The following is a 20965-nucleotide window of genomic DNA, read 5'->3' as shown; positions in this document are numbered from 1 at the left end:
ATTTGCACGCACGTGGAAATACTATAAGAAATTGAAGATAATTAAAAAGGCTGATATAATTGTTTACCGACAACAAGCTGGCAAAATCTCGCTGGAAAGGTTCCAGCGGGGAGACAAATTGTTGGTTTATTAACTACTAAAGGACCGCTTTCGTAAATCCTATGCGATTTTAAATTGCTCACATTTTGTTATTGCGCTGTGTAGTAGGATAGATATTGGGTGCATTTGCATAATTTATGAATGAAAAGTAATGCATAAAAAATTAATGTTATTGTACGATTAAGCTAAAATACGATTTCAATATGAAACATTTACACTACTTTACCATTATTTATTCAATAATATTTTTAAATCCCAGCTCTATTTGTTGTTTTAACTAGCTTGCTCAAGAAAGTAACTTCTAAGAAGAATCTTTGAATCGTAAAAAAATATTTTTTAACATGTCAGCGGTATAACAGTGGTATAGCAATCATCTTTGGTATTGTACAACAACTATAGCTTCGGTGGCAGTACATACAACAATATCAAGTTTCAATAGTTTTTCCCCTAGACCCCTTTGTCTCGCCTGCGCTCCATCCGCTCACAACGCCATAGTCCGAAATTGGCAATGTAAGATAACCTAAGTTTTATAATTAAATTGATAAGGCAGAAAATACAATGGTGAATATAGCACCTGCAATCAGCAAACCGTAAGGGGATGCCCTTAACTACTGCAAGTATGGTAATGGTAGATAAACCATTTACATAAGAGGTTTAGAATTTCAAAGCATGTACCTGGTTTGTACTGATATCCAATGGCCAGCGCTGCCCGTTGTCGACTAGTAGGTATTGTGGAATGATTAATTGTTCTGTAAATTGAATTCACCGTGATAAATGAAATATCCGCACAATAGGTAATAAATTACACCGACCCGCTTGGGCACAAGATGAAACGGTCTAAAAGTAGGTATGGCGGATCATGGATGTAGCCGGATAATGGTTATAAACACAACACGCGCTCTACCTGCCCTCACGTATTGTTGCCGAGATTTTAATTCTCCCGCCACGCGTCAACATTCATCACGGCTACACAACGTTACAGGTTCTGTTATTGTGTTCAGTCCGAGGAAGTTCAAATCTATAAACACTTTTCCAAATTTGTTTCAATCAATTTGTGGGATCTTTTTATTGATTAATGTCACACCTGTATCATTAATAAAAATATGGAAATCGTAAGACGGTAGATACATAAATAAAGTTTATAATCATCATTATAAACTTCATTAATTTTAATAATCATACTTTTTGTTACCACCTTCTTTTATGACAAATATAGATAGCATTATAAACACGTATCAAATTTATCCGCATTTATTCTTATAAATTCTCTGATTCTTATCAGGAGAAAAATTGTACCTTAAGAAGCTTTGAAGTTCAATTTCTTCGAATGAGCTCAATTTCATATGGTTTATAAAAATTATGATAATATAAAAATATTGACGGAACATAATAACATCGTGTAGAAAGGCACTCGGGGCGTACATTTATTGAACAAAGCGGGGAGAAAAACGACGGCAACAAGCGGCGCCGGCTGTATCAAATTGCCAACACTTCTCGTGAGCCGGAGGCGTTCACTGGAGTTTACTACACTTCATTATTTGTTGCGATACATCTATCTAGACTCTCTAAGTCGGCGACACTAGCCCACCGAACTTAAGCCCGTAAACAACGTTAAAGTTCGCCAACGCGTCTTTGAAAGGACATCGATTTTAAATCCCGCTTAGGAGTTTAATAAAAGCACAACTTAGATAAATCTAATGGTACTGTGCGCGGATTCGTTGATATTTGTCATTTTCTCGTCATATCTACAAAAAATGTCATAAAAATTGTAAAGAAAGAAAATGAAATAACACGCAAAATCGTGCTAAATCACTTTCACGGAAAGAACAAAAGAATTAGGGAGGAGTTTCTGAAAAAGATGTTCAACTTTTCGCCCCTATTAATCAAATGTATTGAAGGGTTTGAACGCCCTTATTGATATCTCCTGACGCAAAATTTATTATAAGCTCCAAGACTGGCAACAGGGCTGCCAAACGAATGAAACTTTTTAAAATTCCAACTCAACTCGCTAAAGTAATTAGAATTTTTCCAGCGCCCCATTGTGCTACGAACTCTGCTCACGCAAACTTTTAATGCGACTTAAATTCAAATGCTATTTTACAGTTTCTCTTTGAAGAGTTGATTTAATGAAATATTGATTACAGGGACAGGAGCACTAAGAGTATTACCATTATATCTTAGGAGTTTAGAGGAGAAAATTAATTTTTAAATATAAACATAACGCACTGAAATGTATATGTTAAAACATAAGTAGAATGCTTGCAATACACTGAACGCAGATATATTATCCAAATATACGTAATATTTATAAGCTATAACATATTATATTTATTAACTTTATGTATTAGTATCGTCCGAAGGTGGAAATTCGACCTTTTCATTCTAATGACTTTCACCTGCGTTCCACGGCTCGTATCGTAATAAAATATACATTTTCTACATTATAATAAACGTAACAACATTGAATAACGAAAACAACATACATACATATATACAGACAGATACATTTTGTGTCTTCCCGGTATAGGAGGTGACTATAAAAAAGGTATGTTAAGACGTCTCATTACGTATAATCAAATATTTGATTTGAATTGATCGTGTCCCATATTCTGGCTTATGGCAAAAACTAAATTTCATTGTTCTTTTAAAAATCATTTTAAGCTATAAGTCTTTGATCATATCGAAATAATTAGCATATAAACAGCTTTACACTCGGACACCTCATGTTAAATCCACACCACAACCACAAATAGCAATTACGCTGTACATTAACATAATTACAAAAATGAAGTTCAGCTGACGTTGTTGCGGGGCGTCGGTGCTCTTTGATGTGGTTTGATTGCGTCGGAAATGGTCCATCGGTCGAAACAAAGATTAAAGCCCGTTATAGATTAATACTCTGTGCAAAAAGTTGAGGTATCGGCGAAATAATCCCTTTTTGGCACACGCATAATTGTTAAGTCTAGCCGTTAATTTTTCTCTTCTTTTTTGATTTATTGTATGCTTCTGTTTTCTGTTATAATCTGTTGTGTGTGTGTTTATCTATGTCAATATAAAGGTTTTTCTTTCTTCTTTCTTCTTTCTTTTTTTTCTTTCTTCTTTCCTCTTTCTTCTTTCTTCTTTTGAGGACCATTGAAAATCAGCTATGTTCCAAGTAAATATGTTATGATATAAGCATTTATACCTTTTTTGTTCTTTTTTGTAGGTACATGCTATAGCTAGTAATACTGATAACTATTTCTTTCTCAAAATTGTAGAAGAAAAACGGAAATTTCAATCAACTTATTTTTAATATATTTTATGTTTTATGTATGATATAAATTTAAGTTAAAGTAACGAAATGTATGTTTTATCGTACAGCTATGGCTACGGTAAATGGTAGCCATAGTAGCATTACCTACGGTTTACATATTATATATCAAGCAATAGATCATAACATGCTTTTTTTATAGTTACAAAATGACAGACCATTTGTTGAAATCTTACGCAAAACTAAATTCCACGAGAGCTGTGGTAATATTTTAATAATGACACAGAATACTGTAAGTCTTGGTTTAATTCGTTTTCGTTCGTTAAAAGTTTTGAGCCGTTATTTTAAATTGAAATCCAATATTTGTACATGGCCGAGATAACGTTTTAGAAACTTTTACCCATTATTAAAAAGATATACGAATGTATCTCTGTAATAATTTTAAAGCAACAGTGTTTTTCCTTATTCTGTTTTCTTTATCTTATTAATTAATTGCAACTTACAATGTAATACAAATTGATGTTATATGACTATAAAGTTACCATGTTCACTTTACGTACCCTCCATCTGACGTCGTAGAATGTAGATTACCTTAATCAATCTAACTTAAGCTATGCATACATATCACAGTTCTCGATTAAGTAAATCGGTTTATGTGTGGCAACGTCACACGTCATTACTTTGGCTAATGTCTTTAGACAGCTGCGATGCTCAGTCATGTATCGTAAGCGTTTCTTATGGAAATAAACTCCAAAACAAAGCAAATAAAGCGTTTAAATTACATTCAAATCACTGTCACTAAGGGTGAACTTGAAAGTCGTTCGTCGAGTTCAAGCCCCGGCAAATAGCAGTCATCAATCGAGGAGATTTTCTATCACAGACAAGGGACAAAAGGATTTCTACACAGCTAAAGATATAAGGAAGAATTATTACTCCAGCGAGTGTTTGTGAAAAACGCACTTTTATGGATGCACGGAAGAAACCATTCACACGGTCCATCAGTTTTAGAACTAGCCCACTTTGTAACTCAAACGGTTCGACAGAGATTTAATATTTTAATACAGAAATATGTTCACGCGCAACGTGATTAACTTGCGTCATTGTTCTTTATGTAATAATTTATAAACGATTTGTTTGAAAACTTATTCCAAACATATATACCGTGATGTTTAATCTAATCCCAGTTATCTGAAATAGATATCAGACATATTATAAATATCGAAAGCTCATTAAATTCGTAGAAATCTAGACTTTGACCCGAAACTACGCAGCGTGATTTATACCTGTACTATACTACTACTATAATTATATTGGATAGTGAAATTGTTGAATAATGATTAAAGAAAATTATCATTATAATGATAGTTAATTTATATTTGAAGAATGCCAGTTATAAAAATTAAAATTTTGTATTTTAAAATCTACTTTAACCTAATTTTCGAGATTTTTCCCAAATCACAGTAATTATTGCCTGCATTGCTAATGCAGAATAATTTGCTGGCAACACTGGTAATTATTTTAATCACTATTTATTTCCATTAACACCTGGTTCACCACTAAAGATTATGTTTAAGTCCCACGAAAATATTAACACGAGCATTACAGTGTCATAAACAAAGAAAATGAACATTTACATTAAATATCTAAGTAGTAACTAAAAAATATCGCTCAGCTAGTAATTGCAATTCTCAGTAGCTATCTAAAGTGTTATTGGTGCCGTGAAAGCTACGTTCAATCTACGCGGCTACGAGTGCTCATCGATCGTAGCGTGTTGCGCTCGCCACTTACCGCTACATATGTATTGCTTATTTTCCTTTTCCAACTTTTCATGTAACATGCACTAACATTTCTGCCTGTCGACGTCATATTTTAACTGGAGCACCGGTCTTAATTGATGTCTTTATTAATTTTGATATATTGATTTAACTTTTGCAAGTATAGCAGCGGCTGAATTTGATATCACAGTTATAGCCAGGGTGAGATAAACCGACCACAGACGGCTGCCAGAGTTGTTGTTTCACACTCAGCGCGAATGTAAATTTTAGTACCTCTGGGTTTAGCATGTAAAATTGGGGACCAGTCCGTTATGTGAATATTATACAACAGAAACGCATTTTCAATAATTTAATAGATAACAAATTTTAGTTAATATGTTATTGTTTTTAAATATTTACGACGGTTCATAAGTTGCTTATTTAGTTTGCTAATTATTTATTACTGTACAAGTACTATTACGTAGATTTACAACAACAATTTACATAAAAACACAGAAAGAACATGTTAAACAATAGAAGAACATACACAAAGGGCAATCTTATCGTTAGGTAGCGGCCTCTTCCATGCGCCAAACTACCATGTTCGTACTATTAATGTTTCTTGATGGGATCGATTTGTGAAATAATGAAAAACGAGCAGATTATGTCCAACAGCAATTTATTAATCATTTAAAAAGTTCAGCACACGTAACGAAGTTCCGTTGCGGTATGCTACACATACTTTTGGCATTCATATCTTGAACTTAACCAAACTTATGTCACATTAACCCGAGAACTTGCATAAAGCTTTTTGAATCATAAGGGTATTTATAAACGTCATGTCGGGCAACACTAGGGTAGAAGTTGAGTAATATTTTTTGTTTGACAAATGGCCACGGAAACGAGACTGCAAAAGTTTGACTCACATTAATGTCGAGTACCTTCCCGGGCCCCAGCTTCCATATTACAAGAAATTGGTATCTATAATAATTCATCATTTTATTACACACTAGCTATTGCACAGAATTATAATAACCACGGTTTAATGAAACGGTTATGTGAATCAAATTATTCGCGCTGTTTATTTCATTTGACTAATTGAGATTATACGTTTGCCCCAAGTAGATAATATTATAATACGAAATATGAATATCGGATTTTATTTGATAGATTGTAACATACTTTTCTCTAATGAACTGTGGACTTAAATATGCAAATTGATCAATACAGCAAGTTGTATAGGAAATATTTTAAAAAATTCATCTATTTAAGTAGGTATTTAAAACAAACAATCATCTCTGATCTGTAAAAATATATGAACAATGGTAATTTTCAATATAAAGAGCCAAGAGACAAAAGAAAATCTTTTATAAAATCACATTCAAAAAACGCGACTGGAAAATGGAAGAGATAATTTAGCCTTCATCGGTGCTGAGAATGAGATGATAACAAGACGTTTAGTATTCAAGACACGAAAGGTCGATCCACCTGCTTTTCATATCACGACTATTGTCAACCCGGAGGATTCGAGAGAGATTCTCCTTCGGAATGACAATTCTCCTTATGAAAATCAATTGAACAGCAAGGCGTACCGACGGCAGTTGCAATTTTATTAATAGTTTCCGTTGCAGTCGAACGATCCCATTCCATTCCAATGATGGAATTCCTATAGGAGATCCGCTCTTGTTCACGACTATGAATAGTATTGACCAACTGTTAAATACCTAATATTGACCTATTTAAAAGGGTTTAGTTTGTTCTAGGTACAATATGTACCAAGTCATAAATTATTAGATAATCTATATTATGCATAGTTACAGTTCATTTTTGTTGATTGCAGAATATTCGACTAAGTTCCTAACGCAAAAAAAAAACGTTAAAAATAATTTAAGTTAAAAACGTTAAAAATAATTTAAGCACAGACACTTATATAGTGGTAATTAATAGCGTAATTAACATGCATTAATCAATATTAATATGAAAACAAGTGGCACGGATCATTACGCGGCTATTACAATCAATAATGGAGCCATTGTTAACGGATACGTATACAACACTATCGACAAGCGACGCCGAGTTAATTGACCCATTTATTCTGTATACACAAACTAAAGACTGTGCGAATGATCAGGCAATATGACCTTTAATACATTTTCGTATCAAATTGGTTTCATAGGACTTTAAGGCTTTGTAGTTATTTATGATACAGTTTAACATTTTTAAATATGCCAGAATAACATTTTATTAACAGGTATAAAATTAACAGGCAGGTATAATATAAACCCGTCTATGAACCCAGGATTGGTGACACTTACATTTTCCATGAATAATTGTTATTTTTAGAAGTATTATCAGAAATTGTATAACTAGCTATATGTGTTATTAAAACAAACCTAATACACACAAAATTTATAAAAAGAAGATTACATACTACTAAAATGAGAATAAAATATAGTAATATAGAAATATATAGACATGTTTCTGATGTGATTGTGAATCCCATAAGTAAAACTCATAAAAGCGTTTGTTCCTTGGAAATTATCTAACATCAAATATATCACAAAAATTTTAACGTTTCAATATTTCATCGTTGTAGGTTACAGAAAGTAATACATTCTTTTTAATATTTCACTCAATCTCTCGAAGTGACGACGCGGTTTTACTGTTATTGTAACGATACACCATGAGCTCTCAAGCGGAACTGTGACGCAAGCATTGATCAAAAGAAGTTAAAATAAAACTTATTGAAAACAACAAGAACGACGGCTTCGCAATATCACCTTGACACGCGACAACCTTGACTCTAGTGAAAACGAGCAAAGCCTCATCCCCGAAAAGTTATTTATGATTACTTTGTTTATGGTTGTTTAATATTACTCTAATGTTAGATAATACGGTAATTTCCCTTATTACTAAAGCAACTGAACTATGACAAGGAAAATTGTGAATTCATCAGAATTTATTGCTTTTATTTTGTAGTAAATAGGTAAGGTAATTCTAAGAAATTATGAAGTTCTAAAGAAGTCAATTCAAAAATGTAAGACGTAAGAACGTATTAAGCAAAAAGTAGGTTGCATATTTAATAAAGTACGAGAGGTATGCTACTACTTTTGTATTCATTTAAATTCTATATTTAGAATGTAATATTTTACAGAAGTAAAAGAACGTACTATTGTCAACGTTGTACTAGTGATTAAGGTGAGCCTAAAAATCCTTTAGATAATAATATATGAAATAATAAAATGTTACTTTGTATGAAAACCGTATATTTGTATTTAAAAACTATAATTTTACCTTAAATACTATACTTAGGCCTTTTACTAACGACAAAGAAACTAATTTAGGTCATTCATTCGACTATGACGGTCATATTTCTTTACCCTGACATTAAATTCAATTGAATTATATCAATATCGCACGTTTGGCAATACTATATAAGCTGTTCGAATTTTGAAACGGGCATCATTTGGCAATCGTCCACAAGAACTTAGAAACGAAAGCAACATGAGGATCGCAGTGAACGTTTGTTTTATTGCTCTCGTGGCGACAGCCTATACGAGAGATGTAAGGCACAAACGCGAAGCAGATCTTGAGGAAGCGGCTTCAGGAGTTTGGGAGAAAGGTGAAGGTGGAGATCATTATGGTGAACATTACGGGGAGGAAGGCGGACATGACGAAAATGGTTACAAGGGATACCATGGCCATGACTACGGAAAGAAGGGTCATTCCGATCACGAAGGATTCAAAGGACACTTCGATGAAAGTGGCGGTCATAAGAAACACCACCATCATGACGAAGGCTACCATGAGGGACATGACCACGGGGAGAAGGGGGAAAAGGGACATAGTTTTGAGGAAAAAGGACATTTTCATAAAGGTCATTCAACAAAGGGTCATCATGGAATCCACAAATTAGATGAATTCAAAAAAGATAAGCATTTCCATGACAAGCATGGCGAATCAGGATTTGAAGAGGGATACGGTGGCCACCATGATGAAGGTGGTTATCAAGAAGGCGGCGAGTACCATAAAGGACACAGTAATGGTGGGTACCACGAACATGAAGGTGGTAACAAAGGACACTTTGAGAAGGGTGGACATCATCATGATCAAAAAGGGAACCACGATGAAGGAGGTAATGAAGAGTACTGGGGTCATCACGAAGGACACGCGAGCAAAAGTGGCCACGATGAGGGAAAAGGGTGGGGTTGGGAAAAGGGACATAAGTAAATTATTTAATTTTGGATTTTTTTATAACATTAAATATAGTTTTGTTATTGTTGCTTATTTTGTGATACACAATAAATGAAAAATTATTTATTTCAACTTTACAATTTGTGTTTATTATTTATTTAATAATTAGGTAAAATATTTATACAATTTTGTCTTATCATCAAAAAAAGAACAAAAACTTTTAACCGAGTGAGACACAATAATGGAATTTTGCTAAATGTATTGTTCTTAATCTGTAGAATTGTAAGAATTTATATGTTATGTGCGAGTTCAGCGAAACTCTCTCAATAGTAGCTAGGTACTTATAAATTTTCATAACTTATCGGTGAAAGTTGCAGAAACATCGATCACGCCCATTAAGGGTTCTTCAATCGGGAAGAGTTTTAATTCAACAATTCAGTTAATGATTTATATTGTAATAAGATTAAGAACGAACGAAATTCTCTCGCTTTTCCGGAGGCCCATGTCCTTTTCCTTACCCTTCCTTCTTTTGCCTTTTTCTCTCATTAATCCTTTTCTCTTCCCTTTCCAACAATCCATTTGCACAGGCCTTACGCAAATGATCATGGGCGGTGGTAGTCGCTTACCAGTAGATGTCCACTGGGTTCTTTGCTAACTATAACATACAAAACGAATATTATTACAATATCCAAAACCAACAAATAATTAAATGATTGTGCTCCTAGTTCCTTCTCTCGCTAAAGAGATTTTAGACAATTTGCCATAATGGCAGTCCCATCCTATACTTATATCCTATAATACATATTTCTTCTTAAAATTTATTTTGTTTAATTATTGTTTAAGTATTGGTCAATTTGGTCGTCATTTATTTATTTAATTTTTTTATTGATTCGATACCTAAGTAGATTTTCAACGGATTGGCATGTTCTTTTTCTGTTTGAAAGAAAACTTTTGCCATTTGACCTTATTTTAGAACGTGGAGTTGTACGTACCCCCAAGGAATTCGGTGACTTTTATTGTAGAAAATAATTGTGTTACATATGTTTAAGACATTTGTTTCCTAGGGTAATATGAGTTAATTTACAGTACAGTTCTTCAGTAGGTTAACTTAAAAGTAATATAGAATAACAATAAACAATAAACATGGATGACTAACGAACCACATTAAATTTAATAAATGTCTTCAATAATAAAAAGAAGCATTACGCCATGAAAAACGTAACTTTATAAATTACAAACATAAAGCTTTCTAGTAAAAGTCAAATGGAAAACAGCCGAAATACAGCTTCTGAGATTAGCGCACATAAACATAGCGCGGTTAGGCACTTTGTTTTATGTATTTAGACTGGGTTACTAAGCATAAATAATAAAATGTATGAAGATTGTTTGTACTGGAAACTTTGACTGTCACATCTAAGGTTGTCATGATAAAAATGAACCGAAATTTTGCGATCTCAATAATAATTATTCACCTATAATTGTATATGTTTCGACTTACAAATTCCGTTAATAAATACATAGATTGTTTTTAAATTCTTGTAACGGCATTTTGTACTATTTGACATTTTAATATACAAAAATCATTCATCGATTGGCAACTTAGTCTAAAATCTAGGAATAGAAATCTATAGACCGATAAGAATAGTTGGCCTTAACCTCAGCTCTCAGTCAATACTTAATTTCCTAACCGTGGCAGTTAACAGTATAAAATATCATCGCGTCTGAATCAAGTATCATTCAACAATTAACACCTATCAAATCAATCATGAGGAGTTATGTACTCGCAGTCTTGGGACTGGTGGCTTTAGCAGCATTTGCTTCAGCGAGGGAAATAAGGGAGAAGAGATCAGCAGATTTGGAGGCAGCAGCGTCTGGTCACAAATGGGACAAGGGTGGTGGCCACGAGCACCACGGGCATCATCACCACGACCACGGCGGCCATGACCATAAGGGACATAAGGGACACCACGAAGATCATCACGGCCACAAGGGGCACCACCATCACGAGGGCCACAAAGGACATCACGGAGAACACGGTGGGCACAAAAAACACCACCACCACGATGAAGGTTACCACCATCACCACGGACATGGTGAAAAGGGCGAGCACGGCCATGGACACGAGGAGCACGGTCATTGGCACAAAGGCCATGATACTAAAGGCCACCATGGCATCGAGAAGCACGATGAATTCAAAAAGGACAAGCATTTCCACGATCACCATGGTGATTTGACACACCATGAACATTATGGCGGACATCATGATGAAGGCGGTTACAAGAAAGGCGGCCACTTCCACAAGGGTCACAAGCATGGCGGCCATCATGAGCATCATCACGGTGATAAGGGACACCATGAGAAAGGAGGTCATCATCATCATCACAAGGGACACCACGGAGATGGCGGTCACCATGAACATTGGGACCATCATCACGACCACGGCAAGAAGGGCGGCCATGAAGACCACAAGCACTGGGGACACAAGTCTGGTCACTAAAAATGGAAAAATGAAATACTTGTTATTTGTTGATACTATACAAATTATATTATTTTGTTACGTTTTTTACCACTACATTAAATAAATTGGAAAATAAATTTAGTTGTGCTTATTTCCCTATAAAAATTCAATGAACAATTTATTTTATTTTAATTTTATTTATTTATTTATATAATGTTATAAAAATCACAAAATCTTTAGATAATTACTTGACCTACATAACATAACATACAACAAAACGAGAAATAACTGATACAAAATTCCTTACATATCAGCTGAAGCTATAATTTTATACTTAAGTTTTATAATTTATACTTATTTAAAATAATAAAAAAATGATAAACAACTGTAGAATAACAGTGAAATTTTACTTAATTTTAAAAATCATATATTACAAACAACAATTTCACGACAGAGACATTGAAAAATTACATGACGACGAGACGCTTTAGCAAAGACGCAGTTGATGTCTGACTTCACTGTTTCTATATACATTATATAGTTTATTTCCTTTGAATTCATTCATATATATTTTGTTGTATAAAAATAATTTAATTGGTAAATTCAATTCATTTAAATATACAACGTATTGTGCCTTTCGCAACCGGAATTTCAGCACTCGGTTCGCGTAAAGCAGAAAAAGCTTTTGTCTCACCTAAGCACGCGCTAACCACCTCTAAATGTGTTGAATAAAAGTTAATTGTATACTATTGTTGCATTTCTTTAATCATAAAGCACAAAAAAGTAATTTATTTTTGAAATGCTCAGTTGTAATGGATGATGGCATAAGAGGTAGATATTCTGATATATTACATACATACTATGACTTTGCTAACTTTTTAAAGCCCGATTTTCATCTAAAGTTCAAGAATAATATCGATAATGAGAAAAGCTTGAAAACTTGCTCATAGCTTTCAATCTTTAAATCAATAAAAAGGAATCTAGCGACTTCGATGAACCAACCATATACCACGCTGCAGAGCGTGCTAATAAACAAAAAGACATACCTACACTAAAATCATAAATATATTGTGTAATCAGGTACTCATAAAACATAAGAAATAACAGTTGATATCTAAAAAAAGAGAAGTTATCGTGTGTAAAGTCGTTTAGAGAGTGGTTACTTTCTTAATTTTTAAACATTTTTGCGACAAATTTAAAAGAAAAACAAAGCTAATCATTTATTTATCTTGAACACTAAGCTACCACTGTGCTTCATACATATACATATTATTTTTTTTATTTATTACCTATTCCTAGCCAAATACTATCACTGTATCACGTAAATGGAGCCGCTGGACGTAGTCAGCTCAATAGGACGGATGTTAATACTATTTCTTATTACAATTGACTACACTGTAGGACAAGTGATCGTGCGGTTAGAAGCAAAACCGATAATCGTAGCTAATAATTATGCCTAAAAAAATTTCGTCCGTAGTTAACGCGCAAGCTATATAACGACGATAATAAATGTAGTCCAGAAAATATCATGAAAATTACTCTCATTTAAATAATTCTAACCTACGTATATATAAATTTATAATATATCCTCGATAGTATATATAAAAGATGTTCGAGTTAAAGTAGGGGCTTAACGGATTTAAATGATTTTGGTTTGTAGGATTTGTGTCCGATTGGATAACAGTTGTAAATAAAAATATGATGTTAAAAGAACAACTACTAAGCCGATTTTTATCTAAATCATCTAAACTAAACTAGACCGAAACTCGAGAATGACTGGAAACGACTTTCGTAATTTTGGTTTAGATAAAGGGAGATTTAAAAAAAAAATAAATTGTCTAAAAATATTCTATTGTATTGCGAAATTCGCCGAGTCATCGAATATAGATACAAATATTTAAACTTCACTGATGATGTTTCAGAATTTTTATGTATGTATTTTGTATTTTATATATATATATAATTTGGACGGTAACATATATGTATTTTGGCGCAGGTATCTCCTATATTTGGAAACTAATGATTACTTCATAAGCAAAAAAGTCAATTAGGTTATGTCATTCGCATTTTAGTTAAACATTTAAATATATCAAATTTTCTACTTTACTCTCGCAATTTTTATCGGTACAAACATCAATTGGGGAATACTAACTGGTTTAAGATCACGTTTTAATAAAAGTCGTTCAAGATTATCATTACTTTCAATAAAGAATAATGACATTTAGATTAAAAAAAATCTTTAATACCATTAAGACGACACGACGTTATGAGGAAGGTACAATTCAGGCGAATTAAAACTGCTTGTTGTATTAGATATGCTTATACTTGTTTCTTATAGATGTAGAAGCACCCACTGAAACATGCCTATAGGACATACCCACATATTTTGTACTAAAATGTTTGGCATTAATAGGAAATTTCCATCCTACACACATTTTTTATGCCATAGAAGACAACTGAGCTAGTTTTTCGCGAATGCGCTGGCCGGTTTTAAGGGATAAGGAAAGGATTGACGACTAAAAAGAAAAAACAGTCTAAGAAACTGAAACGGTAATTATATACCTTTGCAATCCAATTTTCCGTTTATTAATACCAATAAAGCGTTTAACCTTGGCCATTAATGAACACATTACAGTCCACTGTTCAAAGTTGCCTAATATCAGTGCGCAGAAAAATCACGGCGCAATGTCTATAAAACCTCGTTGAAAAATGTCGTTCTCATTTTAGTAACAACCTGTGGCAACGATAACATTAACAATGAAGGCAGTTCTCGTAGTGAGCTGTCTTCTCATTACTCTAGCTATATCATACGCTCGTGAGATACCCGAGAATGTAGATGCCGATTTGGAACCTGCTGCGTCACATCATCATGAGAAGGGAGGAGGAAACGAGCATCATCATCACCATCACCACGATCATGGTGGTAAAGGCCATAAAGGATACAAAGGACACCATCACCACGAACACGGCAAGAAGGGGCACCATCATCATGAAGGACATAAAGGTCATCACGGTGAACACGGAGGCCACAAGAAACACCATCACCATGACGATGGGCACTATCAGGAACATCACCATGGAGAAAAGGGTGAAAAGGGCCACGGATTTGAAGAAAAAGGACATTTTCATAAGGGACACTCCACGAAGGGTCATCATGGAGTTCATAAGCTAGACGAATTCAAAAAGAACAAAAAATTCCATGACAAATACGGTGAATCTGGTTTCGAAGAGGGATATGGAGGTCACCACGACGAGCACGGTCACAAAAAGGGTGGTCACTTTGCTCATGGGCACAAACATGATGGCCACCACGAGCATCACCATGGCAAGAAAGGTTTTCATGAGAAAGGAGGGCACCACCACGATCACAAAGGACATCATGATGAAGGTAGCCACCATGAACATCATCATCATCATCACGGTCATGGTGACAAAGGCGGTCATGAAGACCATAAACATTGGGGATTCAAGAAAGGCCATTAAATTGAATTTGCTAGTAGATTTAAGTAAACAGTATGTTATATTGGTTTTATATTTTGTAAATATACCGTTTTTAATATTATATATTATGTTTAATAAATCTTAGCGTTGCTGTTTTCCGTTGGTTTAACTTTCGAATTGAATTGGAAAGCAAACAGTGTGACGAAGTGCTATTTCATAGACAAGTTCAACAGCTGCATAAAAGGTACTTTCCTTTTTTACTTTATTTCATATTTTATAATGATTGATAATTTAAATTTCAATCTTTTTGGGCCCAATTCATTATTTTATAATACACGTACAAGATTTTGACAATAATATGCAAACCTACATAAAGTGAAAACCGGTGAACCCAATTATGATATTGTTTTTAACAATATGATTTAAATAATATAGTTACCAGACCTAAGCACTTGTCGCCTGTATTCCACTTCTTTCTAAAATATATTATTAAAATTTCTTATTTATGGCTGGATGATAAGTTAATGTTCAAGCAATTAGAAAATGTCATTCAATGCGTGTCACATTAGCTTTTGCTCACAGAGAAGGATTTAAAGTTACGTCACATAGGGCCATAAATCCAGTGTGAGGTGTGACATCAGTAAGCCCCACATTCGCTCGTTAATTAGTGTAAAAGCGTTATCAGTAGATTACATCGAGCCGTCGGGAATGAAAATTGTAAGACTGACGAATTTTGGGTCTAATATAAGGAATTAATTAATTGGATTATTTAGATAAAAAAGAAAGGAAAACAGTGGTTTATAATGAAAAGACTATGGCGTCGCCGCAGTAAAGTACATCGGAAGTCCGCGGACAGGTGAATCCCTCATGGTCTTATTTTTTTTTCTTAAAAACTTTCTAAGTAATCATTTAATCAATAGTATTTATTACAATATTGATTTACGCACTTCGTCGTTTCAACCGTGGGACGTCCACTGCTGGACAAAGGCCTCCCTCAAAGATTTCCACCACGACCGGTCACTGGCAGCCTGCATCCAGCGGCTCCCCGCCACTCGGACCAGGTCGTCTGTCCATCTCGTGGGAGGTCGTCCCACGCTTCGTCGGCCAGTACGTGGTCTCCATTCCAGAACCTTTTTGCCCCAACGGCCATCGGTTCTACGGGCTATGTGCCCCGCCCATTGCCATTTCAACGTGCTAATCCGGTGAGCTATGTCGGTGACTCCAGTTCTCCTACGGATTTCCTCATTTCTGATTCGATCTCGTAGGGAAACTCCAAGCATAGCCCTTTCCATAGCACGTTGAGCGACGCTGAGCTTGTGCACAAGGCCCAGGGTTAGACACCACGTTTCTGTTCCATATGTCATCACTGGCAACACACACTGCTCGAAGACTTTTGTCTTCAGGCACTGAGGGATTTTGGATGAAAAGATGTTATTTAACTTCCTGAACGCTGCCCATCCGAGTCGGATTCGACGATTGACCTCTGTCCCGAAGTTGGACCTGCCTAATTGGACGGTATGTCCTAGATAGACATATTCGTCATCAACTTCGAGAATAGAGTTTCCAACAGAGACTGGAGTGGGCGCAACATGGACATTCGACATAATTTTCGTCTTTTCCATGTTCATGCTGAGGCCCACTTGTTGTGAAACTCTGTAGAGGTCATCAGGTCTGGTCATTTACGCACTTAGCTCACTCTTATTAATTATTATAAGTTTAAACAAAGGTACTAATGTTTAAGTTAGAGTCAACTAGAAATGGAATAAAATTATATTTCTAAAACAAGAAGTTATGAATTCAGAGCCTAGCAAGAGATAACAGTAGAGCATTCTGAGGGTCGGCAAAAATTCAATAAAGGTAGTATTCTCACAGATTCTTATGACGACGCCTGACCCTCTAATGTAATACTTTTATATACTTTTGTGAATGCTAAGGAAGAATATTCAAATTACTCTCAATATACACTCATTACTGTTGCATTGAAAATATTTAATCGTAAACTCTTAAAAGAGATTATGAAGTGCCAGTTCTGTTTCAAGAGTCAATAATAATCGTCCGAATATATTCTATAAGCATTCAAATTATATGTTTTGGAATGTAAAAATTTATTTTTACTATTTTTTCTTTCAGGTTATGTTAAAATATACGTCTTGATTAATAATGGATCAGAATATGATTTATATATAGTATAAAAAGTAAGGTTTAAGGTATCAAATTAATAGTTCAACACATTTTATAGTTTTCTATAAAAAAAAAAACAACTTTTAATGAAAACATTTATTTTATAAATTAAATAGCATACATTTATTTTATAATAACAATAGCACTCACAACGTCTCAAAGACTAATTTTACTTACCATATTCAATAAATAAATAGATGACCAGACGTGGGCAATCATAGTCATGAGCCATGAAAATCCATAATTTAATTCGTTTAACTTTGCTTTATCGTTTAGTGTCTCAATGCTCTTTCTTGTACCCCCATTTTTTATGATGATCGTGAGCACCTTTCTTAGCATGGTCGTCGTGATGGTGATGATGCTCATCATGACCAGCCGATTCCTTGTGGGCTTTGTGCACGTGGTGATGACCCCCTTTTTCGTGATGTCCCTTTTCACCGTGCTCATGTTCATGGTGATCACCATGATGATGCCCTTTATGGTAATGTCCACCTTTTTTATGTCCATGTTCCTCATGAAATCCACCGTGTTTTTCCTCGTGGCTTGAATCCCCTTCTTCATCAAAGAAGTGTTTGTCCTTCTTAAATTCATCGAGTTTATGAATTTCATGGTGACCTTTAGTAGAATGACCTTTATTATAATGTCCTTTTTCTTCATATTTGTGGCCTTTCTCGCCCTTTTCCCCTTTATGATGCTCGTCGTAGTGGCCATCCTTATGGTGGTGTTCTTTTTCAGTAGCTCCATGATCATCGTACTCTCCTTTGTGGTGTTCTTTATCATGGTGACCCTTTTTACCTTCTTCGTGGTGATGGTGACCTTTGTACCCTTTGTGACCTTTTTCGCTATGATCATCGTGATGTTCTGCGTGGTCGTCTTTTCCACCTCCTCTTTTGTATTCATGACTTTGCGGTTTTTCTTCTTTTTTATGTTCGCTTGCCGCGTCCACTTGATCTTTTACACTTTCTTCTTCATTTTTTAAAGATTTTATTCTTCGTGCATCAGTAAAAACCACAATACAGAATATTAACAAACCTAACAAAGTGAGTAACCTCATATTTGATCACTATTACGTGGTCCAGATCCACCGTACCTTTTTCTTATATTGACCAGATAACTAATTTCGCAGCTGTTTTATATAAACAGTTGTGTAACATTTGTCAAATGACGAATCGTGTCAATCTTAGTGGTTTATTGCGGCAAGCGTCCAATTGTGTACTGTTTCAAATTGAAACCTATCAGTTAGCACAAAGTATTATTTAAATTCGTATATAATCAAAATTATTACTATTATGTTACGTAATACTCTCCTTACTTCTGTCTTAATTAAAAGCATTCATATTATCACTCAAGATAAAAGCTTCCAAATGAAATTAGTCTCGGTCGTTTAAATAATTCGTTCATCGTGCACTTATATACCTATACGTGCCTGCCACGCAATTAAATACCTGCTACTTTATTACACAGGTAGGTTGGTATAATATTGTTATAATAGAGAAGCTTTCTGATGCAGCTTATTAGGTTAATTTTAAAGTAAATTAGCTCACCTAGTACTTTAACTTTGACGCTCAAACATCGTTCCGAATATTAAAGTAATTTTGTCTCAGTTCTAATATAAAAGAAATATTATAGTGTTCAATTTTTCGTTTGAATATTTGTAAACAGTTTTCTAAGCAGTTATAAAAATTGATATTCAAAGATTGATGTATACTTAATATTCATTAGTAAGTGTTTATTATTATTATTGCTATGATTATATTATATACGTTTTACAACTTTGCTCTGTTGAATAGAAGCTCTAAAAATTGTAAAAATTATCCTTATTCGCGAGATGAATAAATATTATTTCAAATAAAAATTGCAAGAAATATTTTTGATATTTTCTTAAAAGGATGAGAACCCATTACGGTTACTTTGTCTATGTCAAAATACATTTTTAAATTCTGTTCAAACGAAAATATCTCAATGAAAATCTTTTTTGTTATTGTACCGTGGATTGAAACGATATTAAACAAGAAACTGCTAAAGTTCACGGTGTAAAATATACAGACAACTTCTTACTTACTGAACAAATATACCTACACAACAAAATTGGCTTTTGTTAGCTTAACGAGATACCAGAGTGGTATTGTTTAAACAAAACACTGCGTTTCATTTCGCTTTTCATTAGCCTTTGTTTCCATCAATGATTAAGTAAACATTTTGAAGTTTATAAATGATTTAATTATTTAAGTTGTCTAGGTCTACTAAATGTCTAGAGCTCTTAGTTATTCTCATCTCTTAAGCTTTTGATTTTTATAACAATGAAGTAAATATGTAATACATAAAATTCGAAAGACCATCTAGTAAAGCGAATAGTGTTCTATCTCCAAATTTATCGCTACCTGACAGCTCTATCATAACAACATAACGGGGTATATTTTGGTGCAAAAAAATATTAATTCTTAAAGGTTTATAATTCGTTTCTAATTATAACGTTATTTGTGATTTTTTTCTTGTCAAGGAGAATTTAATGCGTGATTTTGGGCACACGCTAGTTACTAATAATTAAAAAAGAAATAGAAAATATGGTGTGGTACTGTGTAAATTTATTAAACAAAGACTAATAATAATCAATTATATTTTCACGTCATCGATGTCCTGGGAAGAGACCTCTCTTCTGACCACAAATCTGTTAAATACGAACGGAATGGATAACCCCCAAAAAATCGGTCAAATTTCAAACCTCCTTCGTTTTTGGGAACTTCGGTTAAAAAGATCTTAACATATTCACTTTGCCCCCTTAACCTTCAACATTTACATACTTCAACAACACTTTAAACATTATTCTTCTTTAGTTAAAAATAGTTATTTTGTACAAAAATCACACACATTAATATTACATTCATTCATAACTCATAATCGGATTTTTAGCAGTTGATGCTTCGGTACTTATTGTAGATTTATTACAAAAGCTGAAAACTCTTCGATGCTCTATTATTTAATTTTTGAATATTCTTATAATTTCACGTAAATATCAAAAAAGGATTTTAATGTATGTACTTTGTCTGTTTACTGATTTAAATTTATTCGTCGCAACATACATAATCTATACTTTTAAATTATAAATTTTAACATTCATCTTTCTTTGACATAAAATTAATTTCTAAATAAACTTTCTTTAAGGTACTCCTTACTACTAGGTACCTTTCCGGATTTATAATTTATTTCTGTTTATTTAATGATAATTTATTTGACATAGGTACCAAATTGTTTTAATGATAATTCTTTTATGTTTTTAACACGCTTGACTTGTATATTATAATGTCGTAATTTCCTGTAATTGAAGGTACAGAAAACAGAATGCTTACTCAGCCAGCTATAAACAATTTTGATCTGTCTCCTATTTTGGAAATACTAGTACGCACACAAACAAACACACACACATCCTTCTTTCGCATATATGCAATATTATATATAAGCATATATAATATCTTTTATATACGATTAGGATATGTTATCGGAGACTAATAGCTATATAACAAAAATGTCTCAACAAAATACGTCCAGTAGTTTTGGTGTGAAAGCGGAACATCAGACACATGCAAAATA

General features: G+C 33.8%; 4 protein-coding genes across 4 annotated transcripts; 3 read left to right on the top strand and 1 right to left on the bottom strand.

Moving 5' to 3' along the window:
• Positions 1 to 8607: 8607 nt before the first annotated feature.
• LOC119834330 (histidine-rich glycoprotein-like) lies at positions 8608 to 9333 on the top strand. The gene has a single exon (XM_038358671.1). The coding sequence runs from the start codon at positions 8608 to 8610 to the stop codon at positions 9331 to 9333; it is 726 nt and encodes a 241-aa protein (XP_038214599.1).
• Positions 9334 to 11062: 1729 nt separating this feature from the next.
• Positions 11063 to 11794, top strand: LOC119834607 (histidine-rich glycoprotein-like). The gene has a single exon (XM_038359010.1). It carries the CDS (start codon positions 11063 to 11065, stop codon positions 11792 to 11794), a length of 732 nt encoding a protein of 243 aa, XP_038214938.1.
• A 2718-nt stretch (positions 11795 to 14512) lies between these two features.
• On the top strand, positions 14513 to 15238 carry LOC119834643 (histidine-rich glycoprotein-like). Its single transcript, XM_038359063.1, has one exon. It carries the CDS (start codon positions 14513 to 14515, stop codon positions 15236 to 15238), a length of 726 nt encoding a protein of 241 aa, XP_038214991.1.
• A 2354-nt stretch (positions 15239 to 17592) lies between these two features.
• On the bottom strand, positions 17593 to 18456 carry LOC119834536 (histidine-rich glycoprotein-like). Its single transcript, XM_038358926.1, has one exon. The coding sequence runs from the start codon at positions 18429 to 18431 to the stop codon at positions 17658 to 17660; it is 774 nt and encodes a 257-aa protein (XP_038214854.1). The 5' UTR covers positions 18432 to 18456; the 3' UTR covers positions 17593 to 17657.
• Between the last annotated feature and the right edge of the window lie 2509 nt (positions 18457 to 20965).

This window comes from Zerene cesonia, chromosome 19, assembly GCF_012273895.1.
Source record: "Zerene cesonia ecotype Mississippi chromosome 19, Zerene_cesonia_1.1, whole genome shotgun sequence".
NCBI classification, from domain to species: domain Eukaryota; kingdom Metazoa; phylum Arthropoda; class Insecta; order Lepidoptera; family Pieridae; genus Zerene; species Zerene cesonia.
This window is presented reverse-complemented; position numbering and strand designations above follow the sequence as displayed.

Bases quoted from the DNA above. Each gene is read 5' to 3' on its own strand.
- LOC119834330 (XM_038358671.1), top strand. From the start codon at position 8,608: ATGAGGATCGCAGTGAACGTTTGTTTTATTGCTCTCGTGGCGACAGCC.
- LOC119834607 (XM_038359010.1), top strand. From the start codon at position 11,063: ATGAGGAGTTATGTACTCGCAGTCTTGGGACTGGTGGCTTTAGCAGCA.
- LOC119834643 (XM_038359063.1), top strand. From the start codon at position 14,513: ATGAAGGCAGTTCTCGTAGTGAGCTGTCTTCTCATTACTCTAGCTATA.
- LOC119834536 (XM_038358926.1), bottom strand. From the start codon at position 18,431: ATGAGGTTACTCACTTTGTTAGGTTTGTTAATATTCTGTATTGTGGTT.